Genomic DNA, 24783 nt, shown 5'->3' on the forward strand with positions numbered 1-24783 from the left:
AAGACACTATATATTCCTCCAAACAGAGTAAAAAAAAAAAAAATACTAGTTTATTAGGATTACCATCAACTGACAGAAAGGCAAAGGTACGGACTCAATCATACTATCCATTAGAGAATCTGCATGGGAAAGACCCACCACAAACCAAGCATTGTAAGATGTGTTGTTAAAGTAATCACAAACTATCCACTGTGTATGGTTCACTGCCATAAATAGAACAGTACATACACGAGCTTCCAGTCTGGCACAACACAGACAAATACACTTTTGTAACATGTTTCCAACAATCTGAGGAAACTGCAGACATCACAAATCAAATGCTAGCTGCACATACCTCCCATGACCATTCAAATGAAGGTCAAGTTACAGAATATGGCTTGAACTAGTGTAAAAAAGTCTGCTGCCTGAGGAGAATACTCCCTCCTCTTCCACGCGCACTCAAAGACACACCATCTGACATCACTTTTGTGCTAGTTCTGATGTTCACACACTGTTCACTGAAAAAATTCAACATTCCCTACAAGGAAAAGTACTTTTCTCCCCTCCAAGGTTAGTTTTCTAACCAGTTTATCATGTTAAGTAAGTTAAGCAACAGGACTGATGCTCCAGACCACAGTTTAAAAGAAGGGAGACACCATTTAGCCAGGAGCAGGAAAAAGAGCAAGACCACCTCCTTTTTGGCAATGAATAGTGATTGGATCGGCTCAGCTACCATTGAACAGCACCCTTTAGTCTGTGCTAATCTGGAAAATAAATTAACTATATTTACAGTTTCTTTTAGTTCAGATGAGTGCTGGCGTGTTTTGGTGCTCACTTAAGCTGTAAATTCTTACTTCAGTGTCAAATTCTTTTAGAAAAGCCTATGAATTATCAGTTACTAATAATTCAAATGTTTAACTGAAGCTCCACTGTTCTGTGCTGTGTCACTAGAAAACCTTAAGCCTGCTGTTCACTTGAACTGAGGACAACTTCAACTCACAGTCTTATTAATAAAAAACACCAATATTTTCTTACTGTGATCACTGCTCGTGGAGGCCTCGGTACTCTAATAAACTTTGTATTTTGTACCCGCGGCTGAGACACAGTATTAATACTGACAGCGGACAGATTGCTTCTTGGCACAGACTGCAAATTATCTGGACCAGGAGGGGAAGGTGGACCACTGTTACTTGAAGTTTCCTAACAAAATAAAACAAAAATACTGTCATAAGAATACACACTATACACAGTTATTTTAAAAAACATAAGCATAAAAGATATTTCCATACATGTCTTGCAACTTGGAACTGTGATTTAGGCAGACTATCCAAACACATTAGACAAATCTAGCAATTCTACAGTAATATCAAAAAGGCACACAAGAATATGCCAGTTATTCACAGGTCAACTGCAAAACATCCGCGACCTTTTAATGAAGTTAAACACAACCTAAATTTTCAAAAGCACAAACTCTGCTTTTCACTCAAAAAAAAAACCAAAACAAGAAACAGTTAACCTCTCCTGTTTTTGCTAGAAGGTTGAAACAAAGTTAAGAGTCTTTTTTTCTGACAGTTGATAAACATTTTTTTTTTAGAAAATAAAATCTCCATTCCTTTGAACATATGAAACTTCAAGGTACTGAAAACTGAGTAATTCCTTCAGAAAAGACAAGCTGCAATTTACAATTCAAAGGGTGTGCCAGGGTGGCTTTTGTTTCAGTTTCTTCTGGGGAGGCAGAGGGTGATGGAAATTCAGAAAATTTTTTTTAAGTCATCAGAAAGGGAGCATAAAAAAGCCTGTAATCCTCACTTAGTGGGTCACATTTAAGTTTTGGTCAAGATTGCCATCTAGAGGTTCACATTCAAAAACCAATGGAGTACCTCAGATCTGAAAGCTCGTTTGTTGGCTAGAGACTTAAGCAATTCTTCTCTTAAGAGCATCTCCTCTTCCTCTTCCTCATCAGCAAATGGAGGTTTTGGTGGCTGTTCAGGCTCTTCAGGGGGGAGAGGTGGAAGAGGTGGAGGTGGCTCAAGAGAAATACAAGAAATACCTTCCATGTAAAGTTGGCTCAAAGATGGTATAGGCTGAGATAAAAAGGAAAACAAGGGTTTGAAACATGAAAATCACTACTATTTCATGATTATTTAGCAGAGGTTGAGACCTAAGTTATTTCATGGTTTAAAAGTAATCCAAACTGCAGTACATTTAGATCACTGTCCTGCTGCTAAACAGTTGGCAATTACTCAAAGAAGATAATGGAAACAACAAGGTTACATTTTGATAGTAAAGTACTGCAGACATATGAACTAAACATAAACAAGAACTCAGAACCAGAGACAGTCTAGCCACAGAAATATGGCTGACCAGATAGGTTAACACTGCTTAAAAAAAAACAGTCCTTAAGCAGATCTATGATTTTGTCTTAGCTAACAAAATTACAATTTCACAAATTCATCTAGGTTGGAAAAGACCTTGAAGATCATCTAGTCCAACCATTAACCTCACATTGACAGTTCCCAACTACACCATATCCCTCAGTGCTATGTCAACCCGACTCTTAAACACCTCCAGGGATGGGGACTCCACCACTGCCCTGGGCAGAACATTCCAATGCCTGACAACCTGTTCTGTAAAGAAATGCTTCCTAATATCCAGTCTAAACCTTCCCTGGCGCAACTTGAGGCCATTACCTCTTGTTCTATCAATTATTACTTGGTTCAAGAGACTCATCCCCAGTTCTCTGCAACCTCCTTTCAGGTCGTTGTAGAGGGCGATGAGGTCTCCCCTCAGCCTCCTCTTCTCCAGACTAAACACCCCCAGTTCCCTCAGCCGCTCCTCGTACGACATGTGCTCCAGACCCTTCACCAGCTTCGTTGCCCTTCTCTGGACACGCTCGAGTAATTCAATGTCCTTTTTGTAGTGAGGGGCCCAAAACCGAACATAGTAATCGAGGTGCGGCCTCACCAGTGCTGAGTACAGGGGTAAGATCACTTCCCTGTCCCTGCTGGCCACGCTATTTCTGATACAAGCCAGGATGCCATTGGCCTTCTTGGCCACCTGGGCACACTGCTGGCTCATGTTCAGCCAGCTGTCAATCAACACCCCCAGGTCCCTCTCTGACTGGCAGCTCTCCAGCCACTCCTCCCCAAGCCTGTAGCGCTGCTGGGGGTTGTTGTGGCCCAAGTGCAGCACCCGGCATTTGGCCTTATTGAAACTCCTGCAGTTGGCCTGAGCCCATCGCTCCAGCCTGTCCAGATCTCTCTGCAGAGCCTCCCTACCCTCGAGCGGATCAACACTCCCACCCAACTTGGTGTTATCTGCAAACTTACTTTCCCTTAGTCAAAAATACAGAAGCTGTCCTGGCAGGGAATGTCAACTTTCTACTGCTTTACTAAGAAGGGTAACAATCATTCAGTGAAAAAAAGTGGTGGAAAAAAAACCACACACTTTTTCAATATCCCTGTAGACTCTTAGGTGAGGAGACAGCCTATAGTCAAAATGCACAAAGTTTGAAAGAAGGACTGTGATAAACTACATTTTTGATTGTATTTTTCCCCCCTAGGTAACAAGTCAGAGAATAAGCATATATACACATATACATAAGAAGTAAAGTTGACTTGCACTAACAATTCCAATTCATTGTTTTTCCTTATGTGCTTCAGGCAACTTTTGCTTTCTGTTATGAAACACCCTAACTCTAACAATGATGAAAAATGTTTTAGTTCAACAGGGAGAACTTCCATTAAACAGGAATTGGATCGGTCAAAAAATAGCTGAAATAAAGTTTTTTAAAAGCAACCACAAGTCTATCAGATAGTTCAAAGGAATCACCAAATAGAGCATTGTATCAAAAACAGAATCTAAATTTAATCCTAACTTTAACATCAGAAATAAGATACAAAATGAGAATTATCAACGTTTTCAAAAACATACTCCTTTCCAGGTTACTTACTGGAATTGGAGGTGGCAAGGGCAAGGAAATTGGTGGTACTGGAGGTGGAAAATATCCTATTGGACACTCAAAGAAAGGAGGCTGCACTGGAGAAGAAGCTGTAATTAAAATAGATTATCGAGTTTAAGAAATATGGCAGGTAATTACTGAACACCAACTCATGCTTATTCTTCAACTGATTTAATGCAGTAGGAGACAAATGTTTTTACTATGGTCCAATTTGTAAGGTAACAGCAGACACAGCACAGTGCGTTTATTTCTTACATATATATACAAAAAAGAGTAGTTACCTGTCCTTTTTCTATTTTACAGATGAAATGCAAGTACAGCCAAACAGTACTACTAAGGTAACAATTCAGCCCTCATATATTTGATTTAATTTGCAAGAATCTACCTTCTTAAACCAGGTATCTCACAGAGTCTCCTGATTACTGGCTACCAAAAATACAATACAAATTAGGACAGAAGCAGACCAAATGCACTGCTGATACTGAATTCTGAAACATAAAACTAGAGCTTGAGATGCTTCGTCAAGAGAAGATTAATGTAGCTTACATGTCCGAAACAGCAGGTGCAATATTTTACCAAACTAATGCATAAAGAAGGCTGACAAGGAGAAAAAAAGGAAAGCAAGAAAAGGATGAAAAGCAAGAAAATAAAAAAGGCCAATAAATTTGTATGCTTAATGAAGCTTTCTCAACATTCCACAGGTTGAGAGGGAAGAAGGAAACCTGCATACCTTAAATGCACCTCAAACTCAATAAATGATTTAGGCTGAAAGAGACCTCTGGAAGGCATATGCCCCAGCACAGATGCTCAAAGCAGGGCTGCCCCCAAAGCCAGGTTGCTAAGCGCCTTGTCCAGTCAAGTTCCAAGTATATTTGGGGATGGAGATTCCACATTTCCAGTTAACCTGTTCAAGTGTTTGACCATCCTCTGTTAAAGTTTTCCCTTATATCTAACCAGAATTTATTTTGTTACAACTTAATTGTTGCTCCTTGTCTTTCGGTTGCATGCTCCACAGAAGAGTTTGGCTCTGCTTCTCTGTAACTGCCCACTAGGTAGTTGAAGACAGCAGCAAAAGCCTTCCTTAGCCTTTTCTCCTCAACACAAACTCAGCTCTCCCAGTCTCTTACCATAAATCAAGTGCTCCAGTTCCAAATTAACTTTATGAAAAACATGCCTGAAACAGTTTCCCTCGGTCAAAAAGGTCCTTTGCTAGGCTCCTTCTAGCGCATCACTTTCTCCTGTCATGAAACCAGAAAACTGATGCAGTACCATCAGTGTTTAACAGCCTCCTCCAGCCACCCACTTGTTATAGTCACAGTGCTACAACCCAGGCTGCAGGTTGCCTTTATCACCCAACACCACACTGCTGACTCACATTTCACTTAATGTCCATTGGGACTCTCAGGCCCTTTTTTGCAAAGCTGCTGTCTATCCAGTCAACACCCTAGGGCCCTTACTTTCTACACAGCTGCCTGAATGTAAAAGAATAAACTCTACAGTACTGCAATGACAACAGCATAACCTTGAAGACCTTCAAAATACCACTATAGCAGAGATAGATAGGAAAGAGAGTAAGCATTAAAACAAGACAGAAATAGAACTAACATTTTAAGGTGAGCTAAAACTGCCCCACCTCAGAAGACAGGCTTTCCTGCTAAAATGATAGTTCATTTCCTACTTTTTAATTATTTTTACCGATCACCATATAAGCAAACTGTAAGTAAGTCTTACCTGGAGAGTTAGTTTCACTATCTGTATCCATAGCGACTTCATCATAATTATCGTACTGATAAATGCCTCCTGCGCTCTCTGTAGACTGCTTATCCAAAGACCATCTCAAGTCTGTATCTGAAGACTAAACACACAAAAAAGTGTATTTTGTTTAGCTGGTCTTACGTTTTTCTTTTAGAGCAAACCAATTATATGTGAAATTTAGAAAAAGGCCCTTAATAATTTTGTCTTCTAATTGCTTTATAAATACAATTCATTTAGCTTGTACAAAACCAGAAAACTGAAGATTACTGTTTATTCAAATCCACTGCAGTTTTAAAACTGGATCTCTTTAGGGAGGGGAGGTGGGAGTGTGTCATGATACATAGAAGCAATTTTTAAATACCTATTAGGTCACTACATATCTGGTAAATTGCCATAGTTATGTATTTCTGAAACACTGAAAGAGAATTAAATGCTTTATTATTTCTGTTAATCTGTCATGGCAATTACCAAGAGCACTTGGACTACCCTTGCTAGAAACACCACAAAATTGGTCAAGGATCATCTTCACTATGACAAAGGTTGCGTGTTTAGATAAACCATGTTGACTGTTCTAAGACTGATGCCTCAGCTGAAGAATCCTTTTATTGTCCCAGAAGGAGCCACATACCACACAAACATGCCCAGAGAGTGTCAACTTATAAATCAGATTGTTTAAAAGATGCCTAACATTATATGGATGACGATCAATGTTCAGTGAACACTGAAAAAACACAGAAGAGGTAAGTATGACTTCTTAGACTCCTCAGTTTATATCTTTCAGAGGCACACAGTAGACATCTTGGTTGCTTTTAGATTTTCTACTGTTTACAGTTAAACACTTTTTGCCTCAATTGTCCATTCATTATTATTATAAATGCAACTCTTCTATAACATGACCTCAAACAGGAAGTCCCAATTCCCTTAGTTGCAGTTTCATTTCTCCTTATAGCATCAGTAGCTCCAAGCACTTGAAGCATCTAGTTGTAGCAGCTGTACTGCTTCCATGATGAACAAATTAATGCTGAAGAAACACTGACTTTTTTTCTGTCACATACCAATGTTTTAGAGACAAAGTATTAGTGATTCAAGTGCCTTTCGCTAATCTCAAGATGAGAGAATGAAGACCGCCTACAAGTGCAGCAAGATGACCACTGCAGTAGCTCTGTTCCTTCATAAATCTGACACAACTCTGTCATCCTGTAATGAGGCTGAAGTAATTATCTTCTGTATCTGAGCCTATTTTGTACCTTGACAAATTAAAAAAATACTACAAGGAAACCAAACCTCAGGTGACATTTTGAAAGAGGCAGGCCACTGAAGTGGTATAAACACAAAAAGTTTCAAAGTGTGGAGAAAAAACTGCAATCTAAGAGAAGAAAGTCAAGAAAGTTTGGTTGACTGGTTTGTATTAAATTACAAACTGCTCTTTGATCACAACATTCAAAATATCTTTAGGAGGAAAATAGTTTACCACCAACTTGCAAGTGTACAACCCATACAAAACTGATCTTACCAAACCCAAAGGGAATGCCTGTCTAGGATGGGATTAAAACACTGTAAACCCTGGAATACTGGGATCTTTTCTTTCTTTTTAAGGGGGGGAGCAGTGACAACAATGTGTAGAACCAGGAGGGGCAAGACAGAAATCACTCATGAATCCCAAGTGTGGACATCATACAACAAATTTGTTACCCTGCTTCTCGATCTTCTCTTTCCTCCAACTAGCTTCATAAATCGATTGTACTGTTCTTCTTGATTTGAGAGGTCCCTAATTTTTCTGATTTCTTCTTCTCTCTTTCTTCTCTCCTCTTCCTCTTCTTGTTTCCTCTGGTCTTCCTCTTTCTGACGCCTGTCTTGTTCCTTTTGCTGCTGCATCTTCTTTGACGTCTTTGTCTGTTGCTTCCTCAAAGCTTGCCTGGCTTTAAATAAAAAGATATATGATTAACTGCATCTTACCTAAATGGTTCCCCTTAATCCCAGATTCTTCAAGAGCTTTGAGCAGATGTACAGGGTTTTAGAAGGATTAAAGGCTCATTGCCAAATGTTTCACATAACATACTGTTTTTTTCATTTCAGAGGTCATGCCATTGATAGCCATTTCAGTAACATTAAACTTATTACCTGTAGCACTAGTTTTTTTTGTTGAATGTGCTTTTGTACTGGCTTTGACTTTCTGTGTTATACTTTTTGTTTTTGTTAATTTTTCCTTGCTTTCCTTCATCACCTGTTGTTCTTTTTGCTGCCATTTTTTACTAGCAGACTGAAGTGCAAGAAGCCTAAGTTGCAGTTCAGACATCTCCTCCTCATCATCAAGCAGCTTCTTGAGAAAAGAGAAGAAAGAATAAGACAAGAAGTCAAGAAACATCATTTAATAACTAATTTTTTTGAAAAAGTCTTTTGAAGTCTGTCCCAAAATTTGTCTATTGTCTATTACTGAAACATTTCTGGACTGCAATTTGGAAAAAGCCGGAGTATCATAATGCAATTATGCCTCATCTACAGAGCAATACTTTCTTACCTTTTCAGATGTGACATCTGAACTGCTAAGCTTTCGCACTGATGTTTGTTCTTTGTCTTCTGTACCTTCCAAAAGAAAAATACCGTATTTTTGAGCAAGCTATTCCATGAGACAGACCTACGTTAAAATGATGTACAGAATTTAATCCATACAAACATATTTTATCAGTATCATTGGTAGATAGGGTAAAACAGAAGAGCAGTTGTATGCATAGGATCACATTAACAAATATTAATATAAACTTGGCATGTCTGAAGAAATCCACATCATCAACGTGCCATAAGCCTAAGGCAAGATTTATCATTTTTTAATAATTCTCTGTCTTAAGATTGGTATATACTTCCCCAGGAAGCAGAGAAAAACAGATTTGGAGACAAGAGGAAAAGAAGACTTCTTGCCATCTGTTTTATGCTACCATCTCCTATCAGCTGCTGTCCTAGGCATCTCAGATTCCACTTACAGCTATTTTGAGTAACTGGTCAGTCTTTCACAGAATTAAATATAAAGGCCCCAAGCTGCAGTAAGAACACACTTGCTCCATTTCATGCCAAAGGAAAATAGAAAAGAGCTATCCTATGGAAATTAATAGTAAATAGTAATGCTTTCCTGCTAAACATGAAGATGTTGTCATATTAATTTGTTAGACTGCTGATTATTATCCAGTGTATATTATGTAGTGTGTATATGTACAACTATATTTTATATAAAATATATATAACATTCTATAGTATTACATAATTTAATGATTATAGTTAATAACTATTGAGGTAATTGATAGCAAAATTATAATTATACCATTTATATATAACCACACATATGTGTTTATCTGCATCAGAGGAAGGAAACAAACATTTAGAGAGAAGCTTCGAGATCTTTTCCTGTATTAGTCTTTCTTCAAAGAAACTCCTTCCCACAATTCAAACTGGTAGAAAATAAGTTTGCACTCTGTACAGCTTTTACTCTTCCTAGCATTTTACTAAAAGTCACATTCAGAAAGGCACTGTTTAAAATATTCCAAGCCCTTGTACCTAAACAAAAATGCTATGTAGCAAATGCTGAGGGTCTTCCTGCTTGCACATGCATGCATTTTTTAAAGTACACATACAAGAGGAAGAAAAATAATATCTAATACCAATATGTATTCTAAAAGAAAATTCAAAAAAGTTATTAGACTAAGCAAAGATCCTAACCATTCAGTCCACAGGATGGAAGCAGGGAGACAGATGGTACAGTAGCTTCTGTGATGCAGACAGACATATGCAGGGACATAGTACACAAACTGTGTTTTAGTCTTTCAAACCAGAAGGGGACAACACAGGTAGAAGCAACTAATGGGCAACAAGGGAAGGAAAGCAGGGAAACCTGCAAAGCTTCTGTCAGAGCAGCTGAACCACAGAGAATTAGTTCTACAAAGGGACGCAAACTTCCCTGAGTTTTAAGACAAGTTCTTCAACTTGAACACATCTGGAAAAACATCCAATACACCATTTAAAACTAAATATAATGGGAAAACCAAATTTTGCTAATTTCCTAATGTATGCATGATCAAGTAGTATCCATTCACTTGATAGATATGGATCTGCAATAACTCAAATCAGCTGGATTTTTCTATGGTGGAAGCCTGTATTACACTGTCATAAACAGTCACTGTCATACATCATTTATCTGCTTTCAGATCATTCTTAGACATACATTTGAGTGGTGTGCAAAAATTAAGGTGCTCTTAATGTGCGTACTATAGCATCTATTTTCATTATCATACGAACCATATTTTCAACTTAAGTGCTTGTAACTTCTGAAGGTAGATTTTTTTTTTTGAGACTGTTTTGCTTTTTAAATAGCTCTTTATTCCTTCCTTGCTATGTTCTCTTCCTGCAGCCTACTGGTTTTTCTCCTATGGTCAAAATCTGTTGTTTTTCCTTATGTTTCCCATTAAAAACTACGTTACCTCTTAATACCAGAACCTATTTTTTCTGGGATTTTTTGTTTGGTTGGTTTTTTTAATAATGGGAAAGACACAAGGGGAAACAACATCTAGAATGACGTGGTTTGACTACTAATTATCAGTTCTCTCAGTTTCTTTACAGGCTTTGCCTTCTAAATTCTCATTCTCAAGTTACATGTGTATCATTGACTTTCAGTGCTCTAGTCATACCTTTCTTCAGATTCCTACTAACTACTCACCTGTATTCTTAATCCATCCATTTACTACTTTGTCTCTTCCCACTCAAATTGATCGGTTATACACACTGACAAATTAGCTAACATAAGATGACAAGTGATATCCACAAGCACACCCTCAACAACAGCAAACACTTATTAGAACTAGATGAAGCCACAGAACAGGAAGTTTAAGCTAGCTGCCTTATTTTGCTGCAGACTTAAAAAGTAAGCTCAAGGACTTTTGCCACACGGTAACTTGTTTCTTGCTAACCGGTTCATGCATCTGAGCAATTATGTTCTTTGGCCTGCAGTCCAGAACTACCCAGACAAGATACTCACTCTACCCTCTGGCTACATTTCTTCTACAAATCCTTCCTATTTCTGGCCCATGATTTATTCACTATTCCTGAATATCAATAATGACCAAAATAATTCTGGTGAAAATATCTCAAAGGCTTGTTACACTGAAGAAAACACGTAACAAAGATGAAATGCAGAAGATGTCTCTAAATATTATCTTTTCAGCTGAAAAAAAAAAAAAAAAAACAAAAAACCAAAAACACATTTTGCTTCTGCAAAAAAGCAAAAACAGAAGGAAGACTTTCACTGAAAGCCAATGATTTCTATTGTGAACAGTGATTAAAGCCTTCAAGCCTTGTCCTCGTGCTTTCTGCCAAACTATCAGTTAGTCTAAGAAAATATGTTAAAAAACCAAAATCAAACCAAAAACATGCTTCCAAGCGTGTTTATGTAATCCAAGGAATTACATAAAACAGGAGTTAAGTACATGAAATTAATAATTTAAAAACACTTAACATTTTAACTAAAATTAGTATTTTAAAGTTAAATCTTCCCAAACACATAATAAATATGATAGATAATGGCAAACAAAAAACTTTACAAGGTAAAACAACTTTACAAATATTTACCTTGGCCGGATTCTGTGACTTCAGATTTTTGTGAGCACTGTTTTGTTCCTTCTTTGCCTTTTTTTAATCTGCTCCTCTCAGCTGGAGTAGGCAGTTTTTGCCTGAGAGGTTTCAGTTCAAATGCCTGAAAAGCTATAACCGGATTTTTCTCCTCAGGAGATACTTCTTTTATAGCATCCGTTGTAATACTGTCATTTTCTACAGTTATTTGGTCCTCAGTGTCCACTGTTTTATCATCATCTTGTTGTTCATTTTCTTCCCTGTTGCTCAAAGCCAGTCTTTCATCTTTATTAATGTATTCAAGCTCTAATTGTATCTGCTTATACTTCAAGAGCAGGTCTTCAAAACTTTCTTCCACAGAGTTTTCATTTTTAGAAGAGTAGTTCTGCTTTCTAGATGGGGACCTTCCAAAAGTTTTGGCTGAATTAGTGGTCAAGAAAACTAAGACAAGAACATGTATAACCTTAGAACAGTGGTGATATTACCACTGAAGACTAAATTATGACAAACAGAACTTAAGATCATACTCTCATATTTTATTTTTACCTTAAGGCTAGCTTGAAAAATATCCCTTATAATATGAGCAGCATGGAAATTATGTATCCATTTTTATATATTGACAGCGTAAATAAACATTTTCAACCAACAATTTCAAACATCCTACTTATGACAAGAATTTCATGAATTGCTGAGAAGTCTTGTCTCTTGCTCACACCACCCTCCCAGAAACAGCTGTAATGCTAAGAAGATCCCCTATCACAAACAGTAAGTCAGACTTCCAGAGCTCATAACTCAAGTATTGACTCCCCATTTGACACTCTGAAAAAGACGAGTTAAATTCATTCTCACTCATTTTATCCTTTCATAAAATGCTAAGTCTAGCCACAACACAATTATACACTGCAGTTAACTGCAGCTCAACAAATGAAGCAAAGCACAGAATAATCAACTGAAGAGAATAAAAAAACATGGCGAAAGACTTGCAATCAAAACATTCAAAAAATGCTGAAAGAGATTGAGAATTACTAATTACTCAGAAAACATTGTCTATGTATGCCCAAGAGATAGATTTTCTTGACAACATGTTGTCCAAGACAAGCAATGGAAATATTCTTAGGCAACTGTATCCAGAATAAAAGTCCTCACCATTAAAGGTTCACTTCCTCTTACCTTCACCTGACACTTGAAAAGCTAAACTGTCCTGTGAAATAATCATGCTCGAGGGGAAATCTTTTAGGATACCAAGTCAGGTTTGACTCATTTGACTTTCAGTATCAACCCTGCTGTGATAACAGCTGACTCACACCCAGTTACGCGAAATGCTTTTAATCAACGTCATATCTTAAAACAATAAATGAGTAAAAGTGAAAGCTAAAATAGGTGTCCTCTGAATGCAGACATAGCAAATCCAGAGGAACGTAACTTTACATTTGTCTTCTGCTCAAAACATGCATCAGCTTGGGTGTTTTGCTATGTTAACTTCTAACATAAGTATGAAGAATCTTGGTATGTTATCCTACAAAAGCAACTTCTGTAGTATCAGGAAATGTTTTTACTATGCAATGCCTTCTTAAACATCAGCACAAAAAGCATAAACTAGTAAAGATAAACTACATATAATCCAGATGGCAACCAAACAATCTGTAAATATGCTGAAAACACTAAGAGCTGTGTGCAGTATAACACCAAAGTACGTAATAAGCACATTTGCCAAATTCACTTCCAACACATTTCTACTTCCAAAAACACAACTACACTAGTCACAGGAAAGTCTGAAGCTAATTAAGTGACTTAACATCATCTATAAAAATAAGTCTAACTATTATTTGATATTGAAATACTTCAACAGCTTTTTGAGTCAACTAGAGTTGACTAACAAGACAAAGTTTTGATATGTTTTTTGTGCTCCCACACATGGTATTAATCAGCAATTCCCTGTTTCATATATGTAGAAACTTTTTTTTATATGGGGTTCTACACACAGAGTGCAAGACTACATAGAGTGCTATGAAAGGCAGACACACACACACACATATATATACATATTAAAAGTTATTCTTCAATCAACTCAAGAGAAACTTCATCCTACAACCAAAAGAGATCAGATGAAGAAACTGGGGGGTTAGAAGAAGAACATACTGTGAAGAGTTCAGAATTCAGCAGGAACAAAAAGTCTCATTTCGGTCCCATATTTCAGACTCAAAATTGCACAGTTCTCTACACAAGGATTTCTGCAGAATTGCTATCCAATAGCTTCGTGTTAAAGTTGCTAGGAATTGAAAGAGAAAAGCCTATTAAAAGCTAATACCTGAAGAAAAGTAGTAAGAATTCTTCAAGTGTTCCAGCATGTCATTTACTCCATTTATACATAGACTCCTATAACGCACTGCGCAAAGTACTAGTTGCAAGGATAAAGGAAAAAAAAAAAAAAAAAAACACCACCATCTCTCTCTTAGCAGACAGTTAAACATTTCACTTTCCTTGAGGAATTCCAAATACCCCTCCAGGCCACAAGCCTCCTTGTACCAGCTGATGTGAAGGTCTCTTCTGAAGTCACATGCCCATGAACTACGCCCCTACTCCATTAATATTACCAACATGGAGGTACCTTAATATTCAGGAATGCTGTAATATCGACTCCTTCAGGTGGCAAGGATATGAAAAATACAGAAAAGAACTTACACTGAGAGAAAACCATGGGCTTTCCTTAACCATATGATCCATAAACAAATGAATGTCATTAAAGAGCAACAGTATTAGAACCTTCTCTATCATGTTTAAACTTAAGTATCGGGAGGGCGGGAGGCTTCCTCATTTTCTGCTTTTGGTTTGAAAATGGAATTATCAGTTTCTGAATGCTCTTTTAATTAAAAGGGAGAAGGAGACTATCAGTACTAACAAGCATTGCAAGGTCTGCTTAGGATGATCAATATGTTTGCCCTGCAAATTACTCATTACACAGAAAGTAACCATTTTCTAGTACACAGAGCAACACCACAAATTAAGAGACTAAAAATCTATTTCCAGCACTAGAACCACGTTACTGCGCGACCTTGGGCAAATCACATCTTCACTCACTGCCTCTCAAGATAAGCTCCTTGAATGAAGAGTTCTTATGAAGACTTCAGTAATGATGTAACTTTACCAGACGAGATTAAATAAAAGCATCTCTTTATCACTAGTTTACATATTCCACCCACATAAAAAAAAAAAATTAATGGCATGGATAAGTAATTTTTTATCTAAAATAACACAAGGACCCAATCAGTAGCTTTCAAAGCCATAAGTGCTGGCACAAACAGGAAAAATTCCCGTTCCTGGAATCAGCCAGCAGAGTCAAGCAAGCAACACACATCCTTTGACTAGTGGTACAGAGGACAATAAAACACTGTAAGATTCTGGAGAATAGATTTTAACCACTAGTTCTCTCGCTCAGTGTTTTTTACACTTGTCTACACTTTCAGTTAGGCAACAATGCAGTTATATCAAGTACCAGGCTGCCCCTAAGTTACACTTGGTGTCAGTTCTTTATGTTTTTTTCTATAGCAAACCTGGAAAATAAGAGGAGCTTTTCGCATCACTTCCGGTTTCTACTCCTAAAAGGAGAAAATATGAGAGCTCTATTAAAAGTCACCTAACCAACTCTAAGAGCAATCAGCAGCGAACATCCTACAAGGAATGCTGGGTATGGCTTTATAGAGAAATAGAGATTTCCTATGTTACCCAAACTCCCATATAAACCACATTCTGTGCATACAGCCCCAGTTCAACTTAGGTTTGGCTTTAAAGTTAGCTTTAGCTATGTGTAACAGCCTCTGAAGGGCTGGAAGCAAAAATGAAAAAACAGCGGATCCTTCATTGCCCAATAAGGGAAATTAACAAGCTTCGGGTTTTGACTTTACAACTGTGACACTTTAATTATATACATTAAAACTGCCGCACTAAAGACTGACCCCGCTTCACAATACTTGCACTTCGGGCTAGAAAAGCAGCCATCCGGGATCCAATCGACTAAGGCTTTTGTTTCAGGCTACGCTTTTTCCCTACACAGGGACTGATCCGCCAGGTTGCCTGCCAGGTCACGGCAGTAATCCGGCTTCCCAGCAGCCTCTCCTTGAGAAGCAGGGCCGCTGCCCAAGCCAACCCCCGGGACTGGAAGGGTGGCCTGCCTCTCGGATACCCCTACGGGAGTCCTAGTGCCAGAGCGGGAGGGAAAAGCGCCCCTTCCCCGGGGTTTCGGCCACGTAACGCGGCACTGACACACCCAGGCCCACCCCAGCGGCAGGGCCTCCCGCCTCCGCTCCCTCTCACGTCTCAAGGATACGTTTTCGAGGCGAGGGCTCCCTCCAGCCCTGGCTGCTACTGAATCCGGCACCGCCTCCCCCTCCGGGCGGCCTCCCCGGAGGGTTGCCTCCCCGATCGTCGCCGCCTCGGCTCCTACCCCAGCGCCCCCCGCCCCTGTAGGGCCGGCCTCGGAAACGGAATCGGTCCAGGGCATTGTGGCTGCGCTCCCAGAAGGAGAGCCGGGGGCCCGTCTCGGAGTGCGAGCCCGACGACATCCGCGGCGCCGGCATGGGCGGCGGATGGGAGCGGAACGAGTCCTTGGGCCGATACCCGCCGTGGCCGTGCAGGTGCCCCACCTCCGGCGGGGGCTGGTGGCGCGACCGGGGGAAAGGCCGGCCGGAGGAGGACAGGGAGATGCTCCCGCGGAGGCCGGGAGGCGGCCTGCGCCTCGAGTAAGGCCTGCTGCTGACGAGGCCGCCGCCGGGCTCAGAGCCGCCGCCGCCGCCACAGGGCCCGAAGCCGTTGTTGTCATCGTCGCTGATTTCGCCGTCTTCCAGCTCCCCTTCTTCCTTCGGCGAGAGTCCGCTAGGATCCAGCGCCACCTCCGCAGGCGCGGCCGCCGCCTCCGCGGCCGCCATGGGGCCCAGGCCAATGCTTTCGGCGCAGCAGAGCGCGGCCCGCCCCAGCCACTCGGGCGGTTTCGTTTCCTGCGCAGGGCGGCCCGGCCCCCCGCCGCGCCCCCTCCCCGCCGCCCGCCCTGCTCTGCCCCGGCCCGCGCGGACTCTCGCGAGACCGCGCCCTGTCCTCCCTGCCCGGGCGGGAAAGGAACGCGCGTCAGAGAAGGGAAAGACTAAGGGGTACACCCCCGGCGCGGGGTGTCCTGGGTAATGTAGTTCGCAGCTCGGGGGCGAGGCCGTGCATGGCAGGGGGCGGGGAAAACCGGCGGCTCAGCCTATAGCGGGGCGGTGGTGGAGGGGGGGCGCCAATGGGGATTCGACCCGCCATGTTGGTAGAGAAGGCGAGTAGTAAGGCCGCCATCTTGTTGAAGGGAAGGGAGCTGCCGGGAGGAGGGTGGTGAAGCGATACCGACTGGCGGCATGGCGGCGGGATGCGTTGCTCTCTATCACAAGAGTGTTAATGGCAACTTCCCTTAATACCGTCCCGGGCAGCGCTAACCACGGCGTTTCTGGGGCGTGGGTGTTCGTGTGGGTGCTTTTTACCCAGAGCTGCAGACCCTTTCTCCGTTGGTGGGGCCCGTGTCCTGCTGCTCTTCAAATGGTGCACAGGCTTCTAAAGAAGGAAAAGCAGCGGCCGTTCTGGCAGTGCCCAGCACCCTGGTAGGCATCATTAACCTGCCAGCTCCCTCCCAGTAGCTAAACTGCTGTTGAAATTCTAAGAAGGAGGTTTCTGGGAAGCTCTTCCAACCTGTAATTGTTTTGAAGTTCAGATTGGCCCTAATGGCTTCTGTGACAGGAGTGAAAAGTGAGCATCGGAGAGGGTAAAGCAATTAACATAAACTCTTTAAATCATCAGGTTTAATTTCATTTCTCTGATTATTCTGGTCCTACCTTGTCTGTTTCAGGGACTTCGTGTATGGCTTGCTTGGGCAGAAGGAGAAACCGTATTTTAAATAAGGCCTTTCAGCCTTTCTAAGTCAAATGGGTGTTTCCCAGAAGACTCACAAAACTTGACTTTTAAACTTCCAGCACAGTCCCTGTGAGTTTCTTTGCAATGATCATGCATACTAAATGTCTGCAGACTCGCTGTGATTCTCAAACCTGGAGAAAGATTGCTGTCTTTTTGTGCTTTTCCTGAGGGTGAATTATGAATGGGGTTTTCAGTGAATGTGCTACAAAAGCACAAGTACCAAAAATAAAATTCAGTATATTGTTACTATTTATTTTTCTTCTTGGTCTTTGTCTCTAGATTTTCTTTAGATACAACATGAATAGGGAGAGTAGATAATGCATATGCTTTGTAAAGTCTAAAATGCTGTGCCAAACAAACTTACTTTTCTTTGCTCAAAGCACTTTGCATCCTCTTGCTTTGACCTAACTGGACAAACTACATGAATTAGAATAGATACCATTCCAATGTCTTGACTTCATACAAAACTCAGGGTGGAGTAATGAAATGTATATATCATGTCCTAATTTCTGTAATTTCTTCCATTTAAAACAGTGTGGATTCTATTAAGATAATTACAAGGAAGAATGAAGCAAGTTGGACGTTTGCCTTTTTTTTTTTTTTTTTTACAGGTATCCATCATACTACAGTAGTGTGTTATTTATGTCAGTTCTTCTATTCAAATAGATGTTATCTCTAGCAACCATGCTTCATTGGTGGCTTATACTATTTTACATATTCCACAGAACTAAAACATCCACAAATATGAGACAGAACCTACTAAAACTTTCTGAAGTAGCAGCTGGAGATCAGGCAGGTTTCTTAAACAGTGCTAGGTGCCTGTGTCCATGTCTGAAATCTGATCCACTGTACTTAGAAGTTTCAGTATCATTACATCTAAGCTGCAGAAATTTCCCTCCCATCAGACATTTGCTTACTTGGGTATCCCAGAGCTTTGACTATATCTGGTTACAGTTTCCTTTATACAGTTACCTTTATTTCTAAGTGTTTTCACACACCAGTAGGAAATTAGTATCAGCATCTTTTAGAGCTGGAAGGAAAATGTTTATAGAACTGCAAGGTATTGGCAAAAAAGCAGCAGCTCTATGGGAACTCAACCTGATGTGGGTATTCCCACTCTATTGATTGTTACAGTTCATCCAACAAGTGCGCTGAATTTATTCAACAATGCTATATGATCTCTATTAGAAATTTCTAGCTGAGATACTTAACCGTGTAAAAAAGAGATCCTGAGAATCTTCCAGTGGTTTTGCGTATCCTGTGGTATCATATGTCCCTTCTTTTATTTCAGTCATCTGACACTGTGCTTTTTTTCTCTCATCTAGGGTTATCAGGCAAGTAATTTTATGTCTGCATTTTCAGGAAGAAGCAGATTTATCAACTATATTCATCACTGTTAATAAACAGGGAAAGTTTTAAAGGAAAGTGTTAAATTCCCTTCTGTAAAGGGAATAAAATGTCACGTGTAAAAAGAATGTGTTGATCTGATGGTTTTGGTATCTACGCACTTCAACAAGAGGCCATAAACATTTGAAAACTGTGAGGGAGCTGCCATTCAAAGAGAAAACAAGAAAATTCCTTGCTTACGGCATGAGTAATAGATGAATTTTTTGTGAGGTTTCACTGCAATGTGTAAATTCAAGACAAAAAATAGAGAAATTTTATCTTAGCTGCATTTGACTTCATGCCTTTGAAAGAGACGATATCGCTGCTGGAGAACAAATTTTTGTGTTAAATACTGACTGTGTTTTCACTAAAGTACAAAGGAAATAATATAAACTATAGGAAAGCATACACCTCAATACTGGAGCACAGAATTTGATTTATTCTTTGTCACATTCCCTGAATATTACCTGCACCTCTAGACATGGGCAAAAAAGCATTGGAGAAATACATGTTTGTGAAGATATATGTGAATTACTGAAATTTGTGTACATAAGTAGTTAGGACTCCTGGAATTAAAAGATACCTTCAAGATCTCATCCTGTGACTCAGGACTCATCTTGTGCAGTTGGTAACAAGTTCTGTATTTAAACGTAAATACCAGAGGTCATGAGGTGGTTGCACAGCTTTAGTAAGACTCATCTGCATATTTTACAAATATGAACTATGACTATTAGTGCAGCTATCCTAATCCTAGCAGTATTATTTTTGTTGAAGTTTTAAATATCCCTGACATAAAAAAATAGCATATTCTCATTTTCTCATGATATGTGTCTCAAGCTCTTTATCCAGAGCTGAAAACAATACTGGAGTTAGTGGTCTCAATGACTTTTTGGTTTAGGTGACCTCATTTCTGGTCTACAAATCATTAAAAAAATCAAGTTTTCAAAGTTTGAGGCAGAAAGTTAGTAACATGTTTACCACATAAATTAAATGATTACAAGTAAAGTGGAATCTTGTTTTTCAGAAGCACAATCTAAGCCTTAAGGACTGGGCCACTCTTCAGAATATAAAAGATGTTCAGTATCTTTTGGTACTACAATATTTGGCTGAGGCTAATTATATGATTTTTGTTCTGTTCCTGCTTTGTAAGTGTCAATTATAATTGTCTTATACCAACACAAGACTTAATCTAGCCATGTTTAAGCTTAATTCACTTTGCATTGGAACTTGTATTATTGGTGTATTTGGTCTGGCTGGGATGGAGTTTCTTCACTGCAGCCCGTATGGTGCTGTGTTTCAGGTCTGTGGCTAAAAGTGTTTCAGCTGTGGCTGAACCCTGCCTGCACAGCCTCAAGGCTCACTCTTTTTTCCACTCTGCTCATGTCCCCACAAGTGGGCTGGGGGTGGGCAGGAGATGTGGAGGGGACACAGCCAGGACAGTTGGCCAAGCTGGCCAAAGGGATGTTCCACACCATGTAAGCTTGTGCTCAGCAATAAAAACCAGTGGAGGAAGAAGGATGGGGGGGAGTTGTCTTCCAAGCTGACCATTGCTCAAAGACTGGCTGGGCATCAGTCTGCTTGTGGGTGGTGACAAGTGATTCCCTTTGCCATTTCTCTTTACCTCACCTATTAACCTGGTTTTTATCTCAATCCATGAGTTTTCTCCCTTTTGTTCTTCCTATTAACTCCTCCATCCTGCTGGTGGAGGGAAGTGAACAAGCAAGTGGCTGTGTGGGTGCTTAGCTGCTGGCAAGGGGCAACACGGCACAGCTGGATACATAAACTATATGCACAGTGTACACATGTGCTACTACTTAGTGCTTATTCATACTCCCTAGCTTTTCCCCCCCAAACTTCTGACAGGTTGAACTGTAATAACTTTTATATGGTTCTACAATAAACCTTTCTGGAACTAAGAGACTTCAAAGCCTTTTGTTTGATTGTTTGTTTTCTTCTTGGTATTTAAACAATTATAATTTTAAATACAGTGGACTCTAATGAGGATTTTTTTTTTTTTCTAGTTGAGAAAACATGAAGCAGTTAGAAATTTAATTTGGGGAAATGGTATGTGACTGAAATATTTCTTCATAGGTTCTGGAGGGGTCAAATTTTATGATGAAGGCATTCTACAGGAATAGTTGAACACTGTATAGATTGTATTTGAATTTCTGAGATTTATGTTCACTTAATCCATAATTTGACACTATGCAAGTTGCACAATTTCACATCACTTTGTTCTATTTCCTAACTAATTTCTTCTGTTTTTTTCCCCTTTTCTTTTTTTAACAGAAACCTGTGGGAGATCTTCCTAAGAAGAAAGAGGTTTATATCCAAGAAGGAACATCCAACTTCAAAAATAAACATTAAGTGTAAACAAGTTCTTACTGAACACAGTTAATACCTTCAAAAGACATGTGAAAGTAAAAAGAAGTAAAAATTAGAGGAGACAGTAAGATTCAGAAAAAGAATGAAGAAGCACATTCAAACAGTGGGCAGAGCTGCACAATGATAGATCGAAATACTTGCCTCATGAGAAGCTCAAAATCAAATTATATTTCACCAAGAGATATATCTGAGCAAATTATATTGAATGGCAGTTTCTTCTAGAGAACCTCAGTGCCTTTTCCTTTATCCCCAGAGATTTACAACTGAGGATCCCGTGTTGGTATTTGAGACTCTACACAAGCCTCTCTGTTAAGGCCTTATAGGAATGAATGGCATGTTGAGGAGCAGTACACAAGCAGGGTCAGAAACTGAACCATAGAACTCATGCCCTCTTTAAGGCAAAGAAGACTAGACTTTTTCTGTTGTGTTTGTATTGTATTTGAAGCTTGTACATCTAGCCCAAAGTTAACCACAAAGACTGTGGTGAGTGTGTAATGCTTTTTTTGCCATTTGATGGGATGATTGGTGTTCCTTAATTCTTCAAATTGTGTACATGGTTGATCATGGTTCTTTAACTAGAAAGATCTTGTAGTGTTTTCCTTTCATTTTGCATTCTACCATATGCATGTATTTTTACTAATCAAAAATTCCTCTTCAGGTAAAAGATATTAAAGAGAGTTGTTATTTATACTATGTGGATGCTACAGCCAATTTCATTGTAGAGCTATTTAACAGATCAAATGTCTGTGGTCATTGTTTACACTTTGATAGGTATGCAAATACATATATAGATCTTGTCCATTATTTTGGTATTTTCATGTTTTTCCTAAATGCCTTTTAAATACTTCAAATATTCCTTAAAACAGAAAATCTGAAAGTAAGGGCTCAAATTAGCATTATTTAAAATAAAATGAGCAATTGTACCTTTTCTATTTGACAGGTAAATACTGCCATGGGTTGGGCTGCACACAGAATGTTGGAAGGAGGAAGAAGTAACCTCATATTAACTTCACACGAGACTTTTTTTTTTTCTGATGAGGTGGGTGAAACTGTACTATAGCATTTTCATCTATATCAAGGTACAATATCTTTATTTTTGTTAAAAGCATTTTAGAAACATTTAGAAGCAATGTCGGTCATTGTCTATCATGTCCTGCAGTTTTTCTCAGTTCTTAAAATTCCACAATATAAACATTTTCAAAGTAGTATTTCCTACAGCAGATACTCAGAGCAAACGATAACTAAATTGGTCTTGGACACAAGTCACAATTAGTTATTGCAACAATAAAAGGAGCCTTCTTTAACCATCTTTTTGGATGGAGGGAATGAAGGATTACAAGACGGTACTTGTTTATTTGTGTTGGTCACAAGTGAAGATTTGAGCTGTTGGACAAACAGGGGATAAGAGTAATAACTCCTTTTTGACCAGGAAAGAAAGTTTTCTTCATCTTAACCTGCCTTTCATAACTCTGTGTCCGGATGATTGAGACTGCATTTTTTTAGGTAGTAAATAAATGACTTGTCACTTCACATGAATTCTACGTATTACTTAAACAGTAATTTCTCACATGCAAATACTGCAGAATGTATTACCCCACTTCTTGTGTATTTTGACAAAATGCTTTTCAAATAAAACACTGTTTCACTGATGTTGCAGAATAAACATGCAGCCTCTTTTGCAGACTCTGGTCAGGCAGAAGCAGATTGTTTCTATAGCTATAGGAGAGGGCACAATGAGAGAGAGGTTCAGCCATCTATCAATACAAACTCTGATAGAAAACAAAAGGGCTGGGTTTATATACATTTATGGCAGATACAAGCTGCTTTGTGAAGGGGCCTGTTATGACAGAGCCGCATTTACACAGGAGGAACCTCTTTTACAGCAGTTGTACCAGTGTGTTCCTGATAGCTCAGAGTCTGCAGCCCTGTGGCCGTGACCTACAGCCGTTCATCTCATTCCTCTTGGGATGCTGCTGTGTCGACCAGGACCAGCGTTTGGGCATAGGGAAGCCTGCTTCCACATTCCCCCCTTTGAGACCTCACGGTCTCACAATCCTGAGGGACCCCCAGGGTGCAGCAGACAAGCCACAGACATCTTAGGACTCTCCTGCCAGAGACTCATCACGGTTCAGACCATCCTGTCTTGTCATCTGCTCTTGCCTCCAGGCTTGGATGCTGAGCAGCATTTCTTCTGGATTTCTTCTCTTCACACCTCTGTTCATGTCAAGGTACATGAGTCCCATCTGCAAGGCCAGGGTTAGTATGGTTACAGCAGTATCTCTGCATTTCATAATACAGAGAATTTGAAGGTAAGCGGAGAGAACCTGAGGTGCAATGAGGTGGCCATCTGGAGAGTGCCACAAAGAATGGAGGTGTAACTGGAAGCCCTGGCACACCCAGACAGCAGTTTTGTCTCCTGAGGCTGGGTCCTGTAAAATAGAGTTCTAAAGCAGAAGCAGGCAGTGACTGCACTGTGGAAAGGCTGATGAGAGCATGTTCAAGAGCGTGCTGGCCAGAAAGACCCACTGTCCTTGCTGATTGATCAGTTAAGGTATTTTCTCATGTGATACCATCATAAGGAAAAACGTGAGTTTAGCATTTTACTATTGCTAAAATAATAGTAGTTGCAGAAGAGCTTCAACATAACAGCCGTTTTAAACAGGAGTGCCAGATGATGTTAAGAAGCTGAACTGTTTTCAGAGTTGCCTACAGTCGTGCACAGCCCCAAAGTCATATCTGGAATTGGTGTAAACATGGATTGCTCACGGGGGCTGACTGCCCTTGTGCAAGTACAGAGGTGCAACTCAGGGCAGAAGTTCTGCAACTTGTGCTGAAGAGATGGTTGGCAATGAATAAGCATCTAGACCTTTTGTAGAAGTACAGACAGCATACCCTGCAGCTGGATGCCCTGTGGAGCCATGGGGACAGGACCCAAGGATTATGTCTGCCTTCTGTAGAGGAACATCTCTGAGGTGGTGGTGGGGTGTCAGGAGTTGTTCTGTGACAGAAAGACAGCCCTGTGGGTCTCCATAGGCAGGGGCAGGATGTAATGCTGCAGGGTTAAGGACAGAACAGCAAGAGAAATGTTTCCTGCTGACAGGAGTTGGTTTTGTTGGAAAATATGTTTGTGTGAGTTGGAAATATGCTGGGTTTTCCCTTTTAAAAGGAGGGCTGTAACAGGGTGGGGAACAGCAACAGTTAGGGGATGACCCAGGACCAGAGTATCCGGGGGTTTTTTCAACCAAAAAAACAGCAGCAGTGACTTTCTGTGATTTCTTTTGTTTGGGTTTTTTGTTTTTTCCACTGGATGTCTTTTCGTACCAGCTGAAAAAGACATCCTATTGGACCTGGGCCACCAGGTCACCTGCATATTTATACCATTAGCCATATCAACAAGGGAGCCAGACTTTCAAAAATGAATGCATTATGAAAGTTATATTAAAAAAAAAAAGGAGTATGCATATTACTTTTCAGTTGGTAGCTGTGAAAACTGTTGGGATTGCAGTCCTGGAGAATTAAACCTATATATAAAGAGGTATGACATGACTCTTGGTGCCAGGACAATTTTTTCAGCTTTTCTTGCAGCACTTAACTGATACACTTCAGCCTAATCTGAACTATGAATATGTAGGAAAATTAAAGAATTTGAAGTGTTTTGTCCAGCTCCAAACATATTTTCTTTATACTGTCTTCAGGAAAGCTCAGGAACCTTAACTTGGCAAGAAAACAGAAGTGGAAGGGGATAATATTCACAAAAGCCCCAATAGCACTGAAGG

At 40.0% G+C, this 24783-nt stretch overlaps 1 protein-coding gene and 1 long non-coding RNA gene across 9 annotated transcripts in view; one reads left to right on the plus strand and one right to left on the minus strand.

The window, feature by feature from the left end:
- The window catches only part of ZFC3H1 (zinc finger C3H1-type containing), a 60645-nt gene extending 44307 nt beyond the window's left edge, over positions 1-16338 (minus strand). For 3 of the 6 annotated variants that reach the window (XR_012629210.1, XR_012629211.1, XM_074870573.1), the window contains exons 1-9: positions 15630-16338; positions 11306-11725; positions 8214-8278; positions 7817-8015; positions 7388-7614; positions 5672-5795; positions 3932-4029; positions 1860-2063; positions 1015-1179 (exon numbers count right to left, since the gene is read on the minus strand). Coding sequence is in view for 4 of the 6 variants with exons in the window: in XM_074870573.1 (XP_074726674.1) it covers positions 1015-1179; positions 1860-2063; positions 3932-4029; positions 5672-5795; positions 7388-7614; positions 7817-8015; positions 8214-8278; positions 11306-11725; positions 15630-16227 (2100 nt within the window). In the remaining 2 variants the exon portion in view is untranslated. The remainder of the gene's footprint in view (positions 1-1014; positions 1180-1859; positions 2064-3931; positions 4030-5671; positions 5796-7387; positions 7615-7816; positions 8016-8213; positions 8279-11305; positions 11726-15629) is intronic. The other 3 variants (XM_074870576.1, XM_074870575.1, XM_074870574.1) reach the window with 3 other exon arrangements.
- A 244-nt stretch (positions 16339-16582) lies between these two features.
- Positions 16583-22654, plus strand: LOC141944270 (uncharacterized). Of its 3 annotated transcripts, XR_012629213.1 has the most exons (4): positions 16583-17087; positions 17172-17305; positions 20912-21490; positions 21948-22654. It is a non-coding gene; the product is annotated as an uncharacterized LOC141944270 (long non-coding RNA). The 3 variants fall into 3 exon arrangements; XR_012629212.1 differs by lacking the exons at positions 20912-21490; positions 21948-22654 and having other exon boundaries at positions 17172-17485; XR_012629214.1 differs by lacking the exons at positions 20912-21490; positions 21948-22654 and having other exon boundaries at positions 16583-17071; positions 17172-17485.
- Positions 22655-24783: the final 2129 nt, after the last annotated feature.

Source organism: Strix uralensis, chromosome 5 (genome assembly GCF_047716275.1).
Source record: "Strix uralensis isolate ZFMK-TIS-50842 chromosome 5, bStrUra1, whole genome shotgun sequence".
Classification (NCBI taxonomy): Eukaryota; Metazoa; Chordata; class Aves; order Strigiformes; family Strigidae; genus Strix; species Strix uralensis.